The 18,843-nt window shown below is 57.3% G+C and overlaps 1 protein-coding gene across 1 annotated transcript in view; it reads left to right on the forward strand.

Moving 5' to 3' along the window:
- The window catches only part of LOC113270558 (calmodulin-binding transcription activator 1), a 553,286-nt gene that overhangs the window by 312,699 nt on the left and 221,744 nt on the right, over positions 1-18,843 (forward strand). The window contains exon 3 of the mRNA XM_044391442.3: positions 5,109-5,180. Within this exon, the coding sequence (XP_044247377.2) occupies positions 5,109-5,180 (72 nt within the window). The remainder of the gene's footprint in view (positions 1-5,108; positions 5,181-18,843) is intronic.

Consider the following 18,843-nt stretch of genomic DNA (forward strand, 5'->3'; position numbering starts at 1 on the left):
CCTTTACGAAAAATGCCAGCCCTGTGATACAGGAGACAGGACTGCAGACGACAGTGATGGTGTGTATGACGCCTGGGGCAGAATCCACAGCCTCATGGCTGCCCAGGACCCTGGGAATGCCTTTCCTAGGACTCCTTCCACTGGCCTGATGGGGGGGGGGGGTCTTCCCGGGAGAGGGAGGGCCTAGATGCACTCGGGCGAGAGGGGTTTGCACAGACAGTGGGACCACGGGAGCAGAAGTGCGGGAATGGGAGGCATGAGGTTGGCCTGGGGACAGTGCATCCATGTTCTGGATGCTGAGAGCAGAGGGGACAACAGAGGGTTGAGCTTTTCCTCAGAGGAAAGGAGGAGGGGGAGGCAGGGAGGGAGGGAGAGGTGGAGAATCTGCTGGTCGCATGAAGCCACTGAGAGCCGGACAGAAAGGAGAGGCGCCTGGTGGTGTCCACTATCCCGACCAATAAAGCTTGGCTCATCACGCAGAGGGGCTCCCTTCTTTCACCCACTGAAGCCATCAGGTATTGAGGCCTGTCAGACCGTCTGGCACATGGGGGACCCCCAGCAGCTGAGTCTGTTGGGGAGAAATCCCCTGGAGATTTGCAGCCAATATGCCCGTTCTTTATAGGAAGCATTTTCTTTGAATTAAAGGAAGCTTCTGTTTACTATTGGTTTCCCTGTAAATTTATCTTTGCTTTTTATTAAAGAAGGGGGGAAAAAGCCCCATAGTGTCATAAAAGTAATTTTGAGTATTTAAGAAAAAATTCCTCCTTCTCAGCTGTCAACTTCAAGGGAAGCTGTCAGGCCTTAATTCCACAAACATAACAAATTTGAAAGTTGTTTCCAGCTAGGGGTGAGATTCTCCTGAGTTTCCTATAAATAGCTAGTTGCTTTCTCTTTTTCTCTCCTTGCGTGCATACATAAACAAGGGGCTCACAGCACGCTTTCCTGCACACACCCCACACGTGTGCACACGCACCTCATGCTTACACACGTACACACACAGCTGTACCCACCAGCCCTGGGAAGTGATTCTCCCTCCAGCCACATCATGGCCCCCAAACGAAAAGCTCAGCCCACAGAGTCCCGAGGGGAGCTCGATCAAAAGCAGCAGGAGTTTGTGAAACACAGAGCACTGCAGACAAGCTCGATTGCTATTCTGATTCGTAGGTAGCAGAACGGATTTGATACGCTGCCTCGTGAAGGGGTGTGCAGTGCGGACATTCTCATGGATGAGCTGCACAGTGAGAACATGGGGACAAAGGGACCTGGCAAGAGAGTCTGGGTCAGGGCTGTGGGGCTGGCTGCGGGTGCGCTGTGAACGAAAGGGGAGAGAGCCAGGGCGCCAGGCCCAGGGCGAGCCAGGCCAGTCATGTGCTGAGTGTCGGCAAGCTCACGACTGCTCCATCCACCTGAAGGCTTGGCTCTTTGCTGGAGAAGCCGGCCTGGACGGACACCCCCTCCCCGGCTTCTCTGTTGCCTTCCAACACCGTCCCTATGCCCCGATTGCTGCTTCCAGCCCAGACCAAGCACTGGGTCTCTGCACCTCACCCCACCCTGTGTCTCTACTTGGATGTCTTACGAGCTCCTCAACCTCACCAAGCAGAAAGGTGAAATCACCCACCAGGCTGCTGCACCCCCGGGGTCTCGTGGCCTGGGGCATGGGACCACTTGTCCCCTGCCCCCCTACACACACACCTGTCTGCGCAGCCAGGAAGCCCAGCGTCGTCCTTACGCCTGGCAAGCATGACCACTTCTCCATACCTGTCTTGCTGCCACCGCCATCTGGGGCCAGTGGGCCTCCAGGCTCCCAGGGCTGGCCCCGTGCCCCTCACCTTCCACAGCTCTGTTCCCCACGCTGTGCCACAGTGAGCTTCTGAAAGGCAGATCTGATCACGATGTCCCAGGGCAAAGTCAAGCTCCTGGCTGTGGCCCCCACAGCTAGTGTGAGCGGACCTGACCTCCCCGACCCGGGCCCTCCCCGTGCCTGGCCTTGCCTGTCATACTGTCATCCCTCCCAACATCCTCAAGTCAGCCTCTGTCTCACCTCCTGTCCCCAGCTGCTCTTCCTGCTGCTGGACTAACTCGCCTTCCCCCCATTCTTCCAGCAGCCAGCTGTGCTCATCTTAAAGCCCCCAACCCCTCCGGCCCCTCTCCCACTGTCCTCTGGGATTCTCCTGGGCATCCCCCCTAGGCATCAGCTCTTGACCCTCTCAACTACCCATGAGACAGGAGGAGGAAGGTGCCCTTTCACAGCCTAGAAGGACAGGACCCTCCCAGCAGGCCCCCCCACCCCAAGCAGGACCTGTCTCTCCAGAAACCCCTCTTTGCTGACTCCAGCTCACCAAGGGTGGATTACTGGCACCTTCCTTCCCCACAAGGACAGTAAACCAGCTACTTCGAATGACTCAGAGTTCCCTGAAACTGAAGCTTAGCCCTTTAAGCACTAAACGTGGAGCCATTTTCCAGGATGGTTTTCTCGTATGTGGTTTAAAGACCTGGGCCTTCGCAATACCACAAACAAAAATGAAATAGTTACTGACTTCGGGTCCTTTCCTGTACTTTCCTGTGGAGACGGGTGGGCCAGTTGTTGGCCATCTTCATCCAGAGGGTCTGAGGCTCCCTGCCTCCGGGAGCTCCTAGTCCTGGGAGTACAGATGGGCAGGGAGCCAGGGGGGTAACCCGGGGTCATGGGGAGGTCATGCGGAGCTAGGCAACATGGCGTCAGGGGGAGCTAGGCAACACGGGGAGGGGTCAATGTCCTTGGGCTCCTTGAGTCCTTAGGGCTCTCTGGGGGGCTTTTCCTTCCTCCCTGGATGCTATTGGACGTGGTTCGCTCTCGTCAGAGGCCTGCTTTCCCTCTCTCCAGCCTTCCTAGATCGTGCTTCTCATCTGTGGAGCCCAGAGACATTGGATCACCGGGGTGGTTAGGATCATATCTAAAAATAGAGTAACTAGGTTCTGAGTGAGGCCCCGAACGCTCTCCTGATTAAAATGCATGAGCTTCGTGTAGAATCGGCGATGTTTCTTTTTACCATCATCCTGCTTATTGGATGATGCTGGGCAGTTCGGGGGGGGGGGGGGAGGTTGCCCACAGGTGCTAGGGTGGCTCAGGGGAGAACGGGCACAAGCTGTCTCCTTCCTGTGGACTCAGAAGGGACACACAGTAGGTGTTGGGTAAATTCCTGGTGAGTCCTCCTGTGCAGTTCAGCCCAACTCAGGCAGATCAGCAGTGAACTGGGGCGGGGTGGGGAACGGAGTTGCCCATCAACCACGTTCTTTTCAAGTTTGAGAAAACGCGGTGGAAAGAGAAGGAGACAGGTGAAGGGGGAAAGTCTGCAAACCCTCAAGAGGAACGAACAGTGGGAAAAAGCAGATGCGCAGCCTTTTATTTCAAAGAGACAGGTGAGAGTTCTTCTCTCAACAATTTATGTCTCTCTCCATTTGGCTCATTACATGAGTAAGAGTAATGAAACTGCCCATGAGAGTATGCAAATTCCAAAGGAAAAGAGCTGATTAAAGTTGCAGGGGGGTTGCTCATTTGTGGCAAACAAATGCTCACAGGAAATGTCCAAACAGGGGTCTCCTTTGGCAAGAAGGAGTGAGTTATCAAAAATAAAAGTAAAAAAAGAAAACGCAGTGTATTAAAAACCAGAAAAGTCAGGAAAGAATATTGCCTTCTTAATAATAAATACATTTTGTGGGCAAGAATTGCAAGGGAATCGCTTAAATTAATTTCCGCTGTGTTTGGTTGGTTTCTACAGGGTTTAGTCCCAGCTGACAGCGATCTGTGTAAGTTCTAACATATTGGAAATCTGATTTTCTTACAGCCAGAATCCCGTAGTCCAAACTGATTTCTCTTTCAACTCTGCTAATCAGACAGGCAGGGCTCAAGTGGACTCCTAGTAGAACCGAATTGCACTTGGTCTTTTGGGGGGTGCTTTAAATTCAGAGCTGCTGGGCCCTTCTCCCTACAGCCCCGGGGCCAGGGGGCAGGGCGGGGCTATGGTGAGGTTCGAATGAGCAATGGGAGGTCAAGGGGAGACCTTGCTCATCCTTGGCCTGCGAGGCTCTGGGGCCCTGCCTTCCCTTTCTGCCCCCCCTCCTCCCAATTCAGGAATGTGAGCTTTGGAAAGCCAGGGAAACTCTGCAGGAGATGGAAAGGGAGCATTCCGGTTTGGAACTGGAGGCTACAAAAGAAAAGGCAAAATCCTGTCCCCCTGAGACTCTCAGAGTTGGGTTTTGAGAGGCACCCGAAGGACCGTTCTCCTCACCGGTCCCCGCTCCCCACCTCTGCCTGCAAGCCTGTCCCCAGTGTCCAGTGCTGTGTGCACAATACACCAGGAAGCCGCCCACCTGGGTCCAAGTGTCCCTCCTCGCTGTCCCCACCCCCACCCCCATCCAGAACCAAATCCAACTGCCAAAGAGGCAGCTTTAACCTTACAACAAACACAAACGTGAATGAACAAACTAAATAAAAGCCAGCAAGTGGGGTGCGCACGAGGGGCCGCTCAGCCTCCGGAGCTCAGTCCTAGCAAGCGTTGCCCCCACCCGGCCCCCACCAGCTTCAGGGGGCCCGCCAGGCAGGGCTGCCGCGCCTGCCTGGCATGATGCCCTTGACCACGAAAGGTCTGGAGTGTCGTGTGTGTGTGCGTGCGTGCGTGTGCATGCGTGTGCGTGCGCGCGCCCCTGCACGCGTGCGTGCTTGAATCCATTCCAGACACGTTCAGTCCCTCCCCGTACACCAAGAGGTCTTAACCTGGGCTCTGTGTATGAACTTCAGGGGAACGCCAAGCCCCTAAAATTAAGGCAAAATGTGTACGTATGTGCATTCCCCTGGTCCCCGGCTTTTCTGGGTTCTCACACGCCCCTATGGCCCCCCAAAGGGAGAGCACCCCAGCTGTCCGTCCGTGTCGGCCCGCTAGCGTTTCCCAGCTGTGCTTCTGAGATACGGCCCCAGACGTCAGTCCGGGCCCTGGAGCCGGGCCCAGAGGCGCCCGCCCTCAGCCTCAGGGTGCCGGTCCGTAGCCCTTTCTCGCTCCTTCTCTGTTGCGCCGTCTTTCTCCCTTCCTTCCCTCTGTCCAACTGAATTCTCGTTTTTCCTCTCTCCCTAGTGCTTGTACGGCTGCTATGTCCATTCCTCCATCATCCCCACCTTCCACCGGAGGTGCTACTGGCTCCTTCAGGTAGGTGGCTGGGACTGCCTTCTTCTTCCGTCTCCGGTGCTGGGAATGTCTGTGGAGGGAGCTGCGCGGGCGTGGGGCTCCTGCGTGCGGCGGCTGGGGGCCGAGGCGCCCTGGCAAGCTTTCCTAGGGGCGTCGGCCTGTGCTGCTGAGGCCAGGGGTGTGGCTGGCCTGGTGTGCTGTCAGGTGCCAGGCAGGGGAGAAGCCTGGTGGAGGGCCAGTCTTTCCTGCCCCAGGAGAATAAGGCCCCACCGGGTGCTTCCAGGGTGCCTCGGTTTCCTCTTGATGAGGACAGAAAGGCTGAGTGTCCTGCCCCTGACTGCAGAATGCCTGTGGGCTGAGAGCTGCACATTCATTTTCTCTTGCGGGTTAGTTAGTCATTGGCACTTGTGGAAAATCGGCTCTCGGAGGCATGCCAGTGGCAGTCGGATTGATTGGAATGGTTGTTGGGAGAGGAGCCCGTGGCTCGGCAGGAAGGAGCCCAGTCATCGATTTGTGATGTCTGCTGTACAGTGGGATGGAGAAAGGGGTGGAGGAGCCCCCCAGGCCCCATCAGTGTGGCCTGACTGACGGCTCCCTGTCCGTGGTGCTTGTACACAGCTTGGCTGAGTCAGGCCTGGCTCGGCGCTGTGGCCACCCAGCCTCTTCTGGGTTGGTGGTCATCGGTGGTGATCCTGCCTAGGAGAGGGTGCTGCCGTGTGAGTGGGAAGGTCCAAGGGATCCTCCACCAGTTGGGCTAGACCTGGGTCCTTTGCAAAGTTTGTCCTCTGATCTGCAGCCGCTCTCTGTGGGCCCCAGCCTGGTGGGCCGGGCACCACTGCCCCGATTTCTTCCTACTGCCTCTCCCCAGGCATTGCGGCCTCTAACTTTTCCTTCTGTGATTCCACTTTCTGCACCCACCGTGGTTCAGGTTAGCCAACCTCTGGGCCCTGGGGGCTGGAAGATCTCCCTGGCTCGGCAGTACAGTTGGGAAGGGTCTGGCAGATTGGAAAACAAGCCCCCAACACCATGGCATGCACTCAGAGAGCAGAGGGCTGCATGCGCCAGAGCGCAGAGGGGCTACTAGTCCCAGGGAAGGTGGCCTGGAAGGCATCTGCGGGGCCCAGAGCCATCTCGGTGTGGACGTGGAGGCTCAGCCCAGCCCCTGCCTCCAAGCCCTTGCCCTTCTCCCTCAGTTCCAGAAATAATTGTCTATGGTTCAGCAAGTTCATTAACGAATGACGCCTGAGACTGTCCGAGGATGTGCTGATTTGCAAAGACCCGGCTTCCTGGACTTCTTGCCCCGTTGTCAGTTTCCGGGGTTTGTCTCCCCGGGAGGCTGGCCTAGAAGAACCGGTTTCCTAATTGCTCGGCCTCACGTTCTTGTGCAAGGGGCCTCTCGTGTGGTCATGGGATGATGCTTTTCGTCTTGTTAACGTGAAAAGTTTTCTCTTCTACCTGGCTGCAGGGGTGGAGGGTGGGGCTCCCACCTTGAGAGCAGGGATCCAGTGCGGTGGGAGCCTGTCCTTGTGTCCCTGGGGTCACACTCCAGCTGCCGAGAAATATTTTCACCCCGAACAGACTGCAGCCCAGTCAAACGCCTTCCTGGGTCTCCAAAGGCCCTGGGGCCTGTTTTGGCTTTTTTCTTTTATGGTTTCATGTCCTATCAAAACCCCTTTTGGGCACACTCTCCTGCTTCCCAGCCTGACCACTGCCCTCTGTTGGAGCAGTGCCCCAGCCAGCTTCTCCTGCAGCCCCGCTATGTGCTCTTCAGAGGTGCTCCCTCCTCCAGGCCTGCTCTCCCACACCCACACCTCTGCCTGACTCCTCGCATCCCGTCACAGGCTTGTGGCTTTTTGATTCCACTAAATTTACTTTCCTAGACACTATGGACAGCCATGGGGTGTGAGCTCATTACCCCTCCAAGCTGGTTTCCACTCACTGAGATTCGGCTCCTCCTGCCTTGTTTCTGGGGCCAGGTGAGAAGTGGGGGCCAGTGGGGACAGGGGGAGAGGGTTGATGGCTGTCCCGGCCCTCCCCTCCCCCATGCTTTGGTCCTGGCCACTATGTGCTGGAGACATACCTGGGGTGATTCACTTCCGGCTGGTTGTGTTACCTCCAGCTGGCAGGGGGCCCACCTCCCCAAAGGCCAGTATCACAGGAACTGGTTTCTTAAGGGCAGCTCTGGGCCCCTTTATTTTCTCTTTCCAGCCCCAGGGAGTTGTGACTCCAGAGCATCACCCTTGTTTCTGTGAGCAGGTGACAGGAGGGGACGCACACAGGGGTGGGGACTCCTGCTCGCCAGTCTGTGCTGGGCAGTAGCAGGTTGGGGAGCGAAGGCCAAAGCAATTAGGGGGGCGCACGTCCCGCGCAAGCCCAAGAGCCACCGCGACAGCCGGCGCCGCTCAGGGCAATTTGTTCCGGTGCTAATTACAACACCAGGATAATGACGGTGTGGCCAGGTTTAATTTCTCTGATATTAAACAGGAAAGAAGCCACGAGACACTGGCCCAGATGGAAATTGGCCCAAGTTTGTCTCTGACACCAATTACCAGGAAAAAGGATTGGAGGGCAGTGAAGGTGTCAGGACAGGGGCTGCAGCAGGAGCCAAGGAAGCAGGCCACTCCCACCCTGTCCCTGACTCCTGGGTCCCCTGAAGCCACCAGCTGCTGGCCACACCTCCTCACAGCAAGCAGGGTGGGAGGGGCTGGGGGACAAGGGGAGCCCTCCTGAGTGGAAGGGGGTTGGAGGGAGCAGGGAGGGGAAGGAGGGCTTCTGGGTAAAGGAGAGTTTGTTCAAGGGGCAGCCCCCATGCCCTGCCAGCCCAGCAGCCAGCAGCAGCCTCTGGGATCCCAAACGGATACCACTCATCCCAAGGCCACTTAGCGCAGCATGGCCCTCTGCCCCCGCAGGCCTGGTTTCTTCTGCAACCAGACTGGGAGGGAGGGAGCTGCACCCCTCTGTGTCTCCATTGCCCAGCACAGATCCTCAGCTAGACAAGGAGGGGCCAGCCGCTCAGACTGGGGTGAGAGAGTGTGTCAGACCTGGGGCAGGGGGTCAGCGCCCCTGCCAGAGCAGAGGATGGGGGAGAGGAGGGGGCAGGAGCTGACACAAAACTTGAAAGTTTCAGAGTGAACTGGTTTTCAGGGGAGAGGGCTACCTTGCCCTCTCCGTTGCTAATAAATGTTTTATGAAGAGGTGATCAGGGAGACAAGGGAGGAGCCAGAACCTTCCCCAAGAGTGGAAGCCCCACCGTTCATAAGGTCATTGTCGTGACTGGCGTGCATATGAAGTCATCTGCCCAGCTGGGTCGGGGCCTTTGGGGGATTCGCCCTGGGACCTTGAGAAGCCACGGCCACTGGCCGGGATACCTGCCTCTCCCACCACATCATCGGCACACCAGCCCCCGTGTCACAGCTGGCAGGACCCGTAGGCGCCCCTGAGCTCAGCCGCTGCATTTCCTAGATAGACACAGAGGCCCAGAGAGGACCGGGCTAGACCCAGGGTCACCCAGCTGGTCAGCGACGGAGCAGGCTGGGGTCAGGCCTCCAACGGCCTGAGCACGGTTACCCCTGCAGTCACCCCGGCCCTGAGCCTGGCTGGGGCCAGAGGTCATGTGGCCACTCCTGCTGCGGGGCTACTCCCAGGGTGAGCCAGACAGTGGGGTCTCGGCCTCCACCCCTGCCGCCCACAGACTCTCCTATTGGGGTTCTTCTGGCACTCAGGCTCAGCGCCTTCCTGCCGCCTCCTGCATCCCCTTCCTGGACCCCCACTTTCCACCCCTTTGGGCGTTTCTCCCCCATCCACAACCCCAAGGAGAACAGGCCCCATTTCAGGCTAGACTTCCCAGCAGATTCTGTATGGCTCATTTGGAAACTATTTCTGCTTCTAATGAGTGTTTTTCTTTGTGCCCTTGTCCTCCAAAATGCTTAATGAATGTTTTCTGTGCTGGAGTGAAGCAGGGGGTGTGTCCCTGTGTGTCTGCCACCGCCGTTCGGGGGGCTGTTAGGCTGCCGAGACCAGCTCACTGGGGCGGAGGTAGCGAGGAGCTGCTTCCCAGCCCACCCTGGCAGCACACATGGAGGCCTCTGCTGTGCAAGCACAGAGACCCTGGGGCTTTGGGGAGACCCTGGGCCTGGGGGCTCCTAGATCGCTGGAGAATGGCGGGTGTCTGGGTCCCAAGGAGGAGCTGGGTTCTAGTTCTGCCCTGACGACCTGAGCATCAGAAGCTGTGACCATACCAGCCTCCTCACTCAGAGCAACCTCTGCGGGTCCCCGAGGGGGTGCACTGAGACCCGGGCATCCCCAGCCCGCAGGGGAGGGGCTGCGGGCAGACAGGCCTCCTCATCCTGGGGTGTGCAGTATGTTCCGTACATATATATTTCTCTCCAACACCGACGGTCTCTGTGCTGCCTCCGCTCCCCAGGAAGGGTCCTCAGAGCTCACTGCTACCAGGAAGTGGCAAAGTGGGGGCACGGTTGGGTCAGGGGGAGGCATCCTGCAGGGTCACGGAACACCTGCTCCTGTCCCCAGCACATCACCCACAGGCTGTGCTTCGGGGCAGCCACTTGGCACAGGGCGGGGGAATGAGCACCATCGGCCCTCGGTTTGGGATGGCGTTTATTTTAACCCCTTGAAATAGTGGGGTTGGGTCACCCAGGGAAGCACCTGGTAGCTGCGTGCCTCTGGGCAGTTCACGTAATTTCTCTGTGTCTCCATTTCCTCATCAGTAAACGGGGATAATAATAGCGTCACTGCACAGGGCTGTCATCGAAAATTAGTATAAACACAGCCTGCTGCACGGACACACGTAGCTCGCTCCTGGCACATGGCAAGCGCTTAACGGGATAGCTCCGGGCTGAACCTATAAGCTGGCAACCCGACGCCCCTGGGAAAGCTTTGTGATCCCCCAGGCCGCATCGTCCCTTTATCCTGTGCAGCGTGGCTGCAGGGGGCTGGAGCCAGTGCCCCCCAGCACGTGAGCTGGTCAGGACTGGCTGGCCAGGGTGTGTGTCCTCCTGCAAGCCACCCTCTGCTGCAGCAGGACCCAGAGGGAGACACTTTCTAGAAGTGGTGGCACTGTTGTTGCCATAATGTCCCTTGCCCCCCCCCCCCCCAAAAGACTTGAAATCCGTCTGGGGAATAATCAACTCTTTTGCAATTTGTGACCCAAGTACCCCCCTACCCGACATCCACTCACTCTTTCTGGAAGTGCAGCCCCACCTGGGACCATGTCCCCAGCCCTCAGGGGTGGCCTGCAGGTGAGCTGGGCCACAGAAGGGACCAGAAGCCCCAACTGGGTCCCTGGAGGAGCATATCCACACTCCACCCTCGTGTCTTCAGGCTCATCCTGGTGGTGGGGACATCTCCACTCAGAGCGAGCTGGACTCCACCAGCAGGCTATCCCGAGATGCAGGTGACAGTCCAGCAGAAGAGAGATCTGCCTGCCTCCCTCCCTCCTTCCTCTCCTTCCCTCCCTCCTTCCTCTCCTTCCCTCCCTCCTTCTTCTCCTTCCTTCCCTCCTTCCTCTCCTTCTTCTCTCCTCCCTCTCCTTCTTCTCTCCTCCCTCTCCTTCTTCTCTCTTCCTTCCTTCCTTCCTTCCTTCCTTCCTTCCCTCCTTCCCTCCTTCCCTCCCTCCCTCCTTCCTTCTATCCTTCCTTCCCTCCCTGTTTCCGTTCTTCCCTCCTTCCTTCCCTCCCTCCCTCCTTCCTTCTATCCTTCCTTCCCTCCCTGTTTCCGTTCTTCCCTCCTTCCTTCCCTCCCTCCTTCCTCCTTTCCTCCCTCCTTCCTTCCCTTCCTCCTTCCCTCTCTCCTCCTTCCCTCCCTGCTTCCTTTCTTTCTTCCCTCCACCCTTCTCTTCCCCCCTTCCTCCCTCCCTCCCTCCCTCTCTCTTTCCTTCCTTCGTTCCTTCTCCCCCCTCTTCCCCCTTCTTTCTTTCATCTTGTTTTCTAATGGAAGATATTATAGCTTCATAAAAAATACTCAAGACTTCTTGCTCAGTAACCGTGTTTATGTGTCATTGGGGTGGAATAGAAGTGGCTGGGAAATAAAGTGTCGTGGAGCATGCTCTGTGGTCCCGTGAACATGTCATGCATTACTCAGACTGAGATTCTGTGGGGCTCACTGTGACATGTGGCTTTGACAGGGCTTAGAGCAACCGGAGGCATTGTTGTCAGGCTGGCTCTCTGTCCCAATGGGGGCATTTTGACCCGCATGCTTCAAGGAAGAGAAATGAGTTGGTGCCTGAGGAGTCCCTGCCCCCCAGGCCTGGGTCAGTGGGGAGGAGAAGGTGCCTCAGGCAAGCTGCACCCTCTGGGCTCACCCCACAGACACTGAGTCCCAAAGCCGGGAGCTCCGCCCAGCACGGGTGTCCTTCCGTCTGCCACAGAGAGGAGGACATGGCAGATGCCAGGAGTGGGCTGGGCTGGGGCCGAGGGTCTTCTGACAGTCTGTATAGCCCGCAGACACCACAGCCAGGCACCAGGTGGCCCGCAGTGCTTGGTGGGGACTCCAAGTCCAGTGTCATTTGGTTCTCACGGCTGCCCTTGGAGGGGAGTCAGGGCTGGGTGAATTCACCCTGATTTTCACAGATGAAGAAACTGAGGGTCTGGGAGAATAAGGAACCCCCAGAGACTCAGGCAGACAGGGCTGAATCCAGGCTCCTTAAACCAGGGATGGAGCAGCACAGGGGAGGGAGTCACTGGACCCCAGGTGTTTGGGGGGGACTCCTGTGCGGAGAGGCAGATGAAGGACCCTGAATTTACATGCCTGGGCACCTGGCTGGCCCAGTAGGTGGCACCTGACGCTGGTGGGTGAGATGAATCCAGAAAAGGCGACCCAGCGTGGGTAGTCAGGGGACGCTTCCTAGAGGAAGAGGAGGTGGGATGTTCCTCCGTGCCCTTTCTGACCTAGGGCCCGTGTGGGCCACGGTGCACAGTGACAGGTAGGACTAACAGGGTCATGTGGAGTCCAGGCTCTGTAGGCTGCAGCCCCACTGTCCCAGAAGTGCTCAGGACAAGTGTCCCAGGCCCTGGTGTCAGTCAAGTGACTTGGAGGCAGCGTGGGGGAGGCCCGCACCCCCCATCTCTGCTTGGGTCTGGGGGGGAAGAGAGCAGGAGAGACGGGGCCAGAGCATGGCAGCTTGCGGGTTGAATGCTACCCTGGAGTCTTCTCCAGGCTGACGACAAGTACTGTCATTATTGGCACGGGTAAGAAACAGTAGCCCTGTGCAGCCCGTGAGGCCGACACTTTGTCACCGCCACGTGGAGGCGCGGCTGGGGCACGATGGGAGCATGCTAACCCTTATGGAGGCCGGTTGGGAAAGAGGAGCTCCCAGCACACGGCAGGCAGAGTCTGGAAAGAAGCTCCAGGTCTGTGGGTAATAGGACAGGGCTCCAGAAGGTGTTGGCGCTGAAGGAGAAGTCAGTGGAGGGAGCCCAGTGGAGCAGGGGTGGCGCAGGGGGAGGAGGGGAGAGGGTGGCACTGCAGGCGGCAGGAGCCCTATCCCCCTCCTGCCCCCACCCCGCCCCAGGAGAGATGGTGGAGAAGAGCAGGAAGGCCCAGGGACAGGGGAACAGAACAAAGTGCCATCTTCTAAGCGACCCGGGGTCTTTCTCGGGGGAGCACAGCAGACGGCCAAGCCGGGGAAGGCTTCAGCCGCCAGGGAGGGGCAGGTGTGGGGAAGGTAGCCCCAGGCTGCTGGGCGGCATCAGAGGGCTCGTTCCTGGGCCACCTCCTTGTGCCACTTGTATTGTAGCTAGCAGCTTCCGCCCCGTTCTCCATTAATGTGCCTTGAATAACGTGACGAGAAGATAAGGTAGACACTAGGAATTTACGGTGCTATGCAAAAATCGCTCAATTCCATTAAGATTTCAGGATCTTTGCCAGGCTGCACAGCAGAGCGGGTATTATTTCCTTCTTAGACATCTTTGCTTGATTGCAATTTATGATGCCAAGGCCTCTGCTGTACCCACCTAAAGCCTCCAGAAAAATATGGCCATGCCCCCAAAGCAGCCATTATTCTCTCTAAGGAAAGTCACTGGGTATTTTCCAGAAGATTCCCTCATCCTGATCCCCTTCTCTGAGGGGAGGGCGGAGCACCCTGCAATCAGATCCCAGCTGCTGGACCCTCACCTTGCAAATCTCAGCTGCCTGGGCAGCGGGAGCCCTCGGGGGAGGCGGGACCCTCTACCGCCACCTGCTGGACTGGGAAGGTGCTCAGCAGGGAGACCTTGAGGCCAGGGGAAAGGCTTCCCACTGGCTACCTGCCGGACCCCAGGGCCCACAGTTTAAATTCAGCTCTGCGCTTTCCTAGCCACGGACTCTGGCCGAGTGAATGACCCTCCTTGAATCTTACTTCTCTGTCAGTGAAACAGGCATGAAAGTCCTCTCTCCTGGGGTCACCGGGTGGAGGGACTGAGCTAAGGCCCACAAAGGTCTTCGGGTCATGCTTGGCAATGGTGGCTCTGCTCATCACCCCGCCGTCCCACCATGACTATTTCCAGCAGCTTTTGCTCTTGGCAGTTGTGTGGGTGGCTGTCATTGGCGAGGTCTGAGAAGGTCTCATCCAGACCACCTTTCACGTGGCAGAATGCTGGGGCCCTCCCGTGTGCCTGCGTGGTGACAGGCCCCGTTTGCTAGTGCACCTGTGGTCTCAGGCAGGAACTTGGCGCTCGCTTAGTGAAAGGGAACCTCACTGTTGCCATCGCCATCTGTGGGCTGCTGCTCGCCCTCCCCCCCCACCACCACCACCTTGTCCCCTCAGCTCCCTGCCCTGCCGGGACAGGCTGCCGTCTATCCCAGCCTGTCCTGCAAAGTCCCTTTGTCCTTCAGCCCTCCGAGGACCGAGTGGCCTGGACCAGACTGGAAGACAGAGCAAGAAGGAGGTATTGCTCCTTGGAGATGGGAGTTATTAATTAGTCTGATTATCCAGGACTTGTCAGTCTCTTAATCCTTCCGTCTGCAAAGGGGTTTATGCCTCCACAGCGTGTGTTGTCAGCTTGGCTAAGCAATTGCCTTTAATGGAAAGGCAGAACAATGGGCGATACAGTTTGGTTACTATCTTCATTTATCCAGCCGAACAACCCCTGCTCCCTTCCACAGAGCATGCTTCAAAGACGGGAGGGAGGCAAAAGCCGCTTAATTTCCCTTCTAGACAATGTGGGGCTTTTGTTTAATTATCCTTTCCATGTAATCTTCAACTGACATTCTGTCCTCAATATCCTAATCTCCTTTGGAGCAAAGGGGAAAGGGTGGTTTCCAAAGCGAAAGACAAAAGTTTGCCTAAAGGAAACGCTTTCTGTTTTGTCTCTGAAAGAACTCAAAGGGCCAAGAGTAAATTTCAGATGGAACTTGATAAGAGTGAAATGGCAACTGTGAGCCTTCAATTGATGAGCTCTGTGTGTGACCTGTCAGGTGCTCGCTCAGGCCCCCAGGTGTCCCCCCAGCTGGTGAAGCTGGCCCACCCGGGCAGGTGACTCTGGTCCGTGACATGGCATCTCGGCTGCTTTCCCCAGCATAATAGTCCAGTGGTCCTCAGGATGCAGCTATTCCCATGCAAGACAGCGCACACCCGACTCACAGGTGTGCACAGGTGTGCTCCTCACTCCTCCTCTCTCTGTTCTCTTGCTCTCCTCCCTGTAAAGGGCTCTAGGAAGCCCAAAGGAGACTTCTTGCCAGTCCCCCCACCACTCCCAAACTGGGCAGGACATCCTGAGAGCTTTCCCGTCTCCTGTTCCAGACACACCAGAGTCCTTGTTGGTGATGGGGAGTATTAGCAGGTCCATACCTTCCTGGCCACCTGGCTACTGGAAGATGACAGCCTTGTGCCTGCCCTTGCCCAACACAAGCCTCGTTGGGCCCGAATCGAGAGGCACAGCCCAGCAGATCAGTGCTTGTGGAAGTCTCTGGAACCTGGTGGCCTCTCGCTGTCCTCATCCTCAGCAGTCCTGTGTCTTTCTTTGCTCTTCCTGCAACTCTGCCTTCCTGCTTCTCCCTCAAGCCCATCAACTGCTGGCACATTCTCTGCTTAACAAAATGCTCTCCCTTCCAGCAGGAGTCCTCAGATATGTGCCCCAAACCCACTCTCCCCTCACCCTGCGCCTTCTCTCTCCTTCCCTCCATGCCACATGCCACATCCCAGGCTCACCCATAACCTCCAGATTGTGAAATCCAACAGTTGTGTCAGTGCATCCTCTTTGCTGACCTCTAGGCAGCAATTACCAAGTTGGCCATTCCCTCCTTCTGGAATGTTCTGTTCTGCAGCAGGGACACTCCCTGGCTGTCTCCCACACTGCCTGATCTTTATAGATTCCTCCCTTTCTCTTCCACCCCTCAATGTTGGCGTGTCCCTGGGCTTCCTGGGCCTTCTCTTCTCTGTCTACACTGTCTCCCTGAGTCCTCTCACTCACTCTCATGGCTTCACCCACCAGCTCTACACTGACACCTGCACCCTGACCTCACCGCTAAGCAGCAGACTTTCCTCCAGCCATCCACTCAGCATCCCGCCCAAATGCGGAATCAGCATCCCAGGCCTCCCTCGGCCGAAGCGGAATCTGGTCTCGTCCGTGTGCTCACCTTCCCGCTGTAGCCACCACAGTGCCGCTGCCCAGGACGTGAGCCAGCCTTTCTGGTCCCCATCTTTTGCCCACAGTCCTCTTCCCCATCAAAAATACGTCTCAACCATATTCCCCTCCCCCCTCTTCTGCTGCTACCAAGTTAAAGCCACAACTGTCTCCCAGACCAGCGTGAGTCTCTCTTGCACATGTAGTCCGTTCTCCACGAAGGAGCCAGAGTGGGCCACTCCCATCCCAAACCGTACCAGGGCTCACGCTTTCAACCAGTTCGGTAAGTCTACACGGCACATAAAGTAACAACCAAAACCTTAACAGGCCACGGAGGTCCTGCACTTCCAACCTTGGTCTTCCTCTCCCTCAGCACTCTCCAGCCATGCTGACTTCCTCCTGCCTCTCACCTGATCCAAGCTCTCTGGCCTCAGGACCTTGGCACCTGCTCTTCGTGCTGTCCGGAGGCCAACCTGGGCCTCCATGGTTGACACTAAGATTCAGGTCTCCACTCTATCCTCAGCTCCTCAGAAAGTCCTCCTGACACCCCATCTAGCTTCCCCTCGCTCTCTGGCAAAGCACCACCAGCACCATCTTATGAAATATTACGGTATACAGAAAAGTCAAGGGTATTTTACAAGCATCCTAGACCTACCACCCAGATTCTACTGTTAACATTTTCTTGTATTGTTTTATTAGTTGTAAGTTCTTCCATCCATCTTATTTATTTTTCATGCATTTCAAACTAAGTTGCAGACGACAGTTCACCTCCCCCAAGTACGGTGGCCTGGGTATCATTATCATTAACCCCAGATCAAGGTACGTGCTGTTCTCCTTCACTTTGAGGTGAAATTGGCACCCAGTGAAACAACTGGGGGCACAAATGTCAATGCAACACAACCCAAGGCCATGGCAAGATTTAGAACATTCCCATCACCCCAGAAATCCCCCCATGTCCCTTCCCGGCAGGTTCCCACACTGTGTGTTAGAGATCCCCGCTGTTCTGACTGTCCACCACGGATTCGTTTTTCCTGTTCTAGAACTTCCTATAAACACAATCCTACAGCACGTCCTCGTCCTCTTAGGTGAGGCTTCTTCCACTCAGCAAATCTCCCGTGATTCGCGCGCAGTGTTACACTACCACGGTGTCGGTCCTTGTTTCTCCCCCGCCCCCACCCCCAGCCTTCATAAGAGCAGGGACATCCTGCTGTGTTTGCTGCTACCCCTATAGTGTCTAGAACGGTGCCTAGCAGGTAGATCTGGAAACAGAATCAGTGTAGCCACCCAGACCGCACCTGAGCTGCCCACTCCCAGCTGGGGCTCCATGGAGCCCTGGTCCTGGGTGACTTCCCTCCCCGACCATCACCAGAATCTCCTGCTCTACCTTGGCCAAGCCTCTGCTTCCAGCCTTCACAGCCGAAGACCTTGGCTGAGCCCAGGTCCATGCTCACTGCAGGATGGGCCTGGCCCAGCTAACTCCAGCAAAGTCCCCAGGGCTACCCAGACCCAGACCAGCTCTTTCTGTTACCTCCAATAAGCTAGTATTTAGAAATTCTGCCCCAAGTTCTCACCCACCTGCGCGCTGAGCTCGAGGCCACCCCCATGGCCCCACCCTCTCCTAACCAGTGCCCTCCTGCACTCCTGACCTCTCACTGAAAAGGCCAGCCCCCATGGGCACATGTGTCAGGCAGCTGCGGCCTGCCCTATGTCACCCGTGCTTCCATCACACCCCTCTCTACCGGGTGTCTGTCGAGCAGTCAGCTCCACTGCCCCAGGGGAGAGGGGAAGGAGGCCTGTCTCCGCCAGCCCTCCTGACAGGCATCACGGTGCTGACAGCCGCTGTGATGCTCCCTGACTCGCTGCCGCTCTCTGCTTCCTGGGAGCAGCTGCCTTTGGTGGCGGGGTGGCTGGGGAGGTGACGTGGGATGAGCCAGGCCCAGGAATGGCACGGCACTTCTTCAGACAAGCCCTGTAAAGTTTAGTGGTTTGGGCGGCACGGGCAGAGAGCTGCAGCGGAAGGAGGGTCCCGGGGATGTGGGGCTGGGCGTGCTCTGCTGCCTCTGGTCCCGTGTCGCTGGCAGGCTCCTCGTTGCTGGGACCCTCTGAGGCTCTGGGTGGAGAGGGATCCAGAGGGATCCCCCCTGCGGAGTCGGGGTCCCCCCCACCAGGCCCAGCCCCAGCCCCGCTTGATTGGGCAGGTTTCAGCAGCATTGGCAGTGGAGCTTGAAGGGACCTCAGAAAGGAGCTGGCCCAACCCCGTTTACATAAGAAAGCTGTCACCTGGGCAGCTGGATGACTTTGCTGGGGGTCCCAAGTCACTGGAAGAGCTGGGCATGAATCCTGCTTCCTGACAGCCAGGCCTGGCCTCCCTGCAGGACACCCCTTCCTTCCAGGGGAGCCCGTGGGGGAGCCACAGTGCTCTAGCCAGCCCTCCAGGCCCACCCCCGCGCAGCTCAGCACAGCCCCGGCGTCTGATCAGAGAGTGCAGGCTCACAACATCAGCCCAAGTCGACCTTAATTAGATCAAAGATGGTCCTGCTGCCGGAAACAGATCGTGTGCTCAGCCCCAGAAACAAGGTTGGAATTTAACCGCTGTCAGGGTGCTGGTGGCCTCTTTGTGGGAGACACGCAGCCGCCCATCCACTGCCGTGGCCGGCTGAGACATGGCCGGGCTCTCGCAGGTGTAAGGATTGTGTCCTGTGACGCCGTGGTGTGCTGGAAATGTTTCACAGCCAGGCTCTGGGAAAACCAGATGCCTGACAGGAGCGTTCGCCAGTTTCCATGGTGCAAACGCTCCTAGCAGAGCTGGTTTCAAGACGCTGACTCGTGTCCGTGGGCTTGCGACCTTCCTGAATGTTTGACAAACCGGTACAAGCCAGATCGCGCACACCCCTGCTTTATTGTTCAGTGTAGTGCAGACATGGAGACGGAAGCCCGTGTCCCGCACTGCGGGGCCTGTCTGGGCCTCTCCGTTCCTTGTCCAAGACAGAGGCGTCTACTTCGTGGAAGAAAAGGCAGGGTCTCCCCTTTGAATCTCCGCTGGCACAAGTGAGCTGCCACCGTGGAGAGTTCTGAGACCGAAGGGGACCTGCTTTGGGCATCTGAGACCCGGCCTCCAGGATGGT

This window comes from Ursus arctos, unplaced genomic scaffold (genome assembly GCF_023065955.2).
Source record: "Ursus arctos isolate Adak ecotype North America unplaced genomic scaffold, UrsArc2.0 scaffold_32, whole genome shotgun sequence".
NCBI classification, from domain to species: Eukaryota; Metazoa; Chordata; class Mammalia; order Carnivora; family Ursidae; genus Ursus; species Ursus arctos.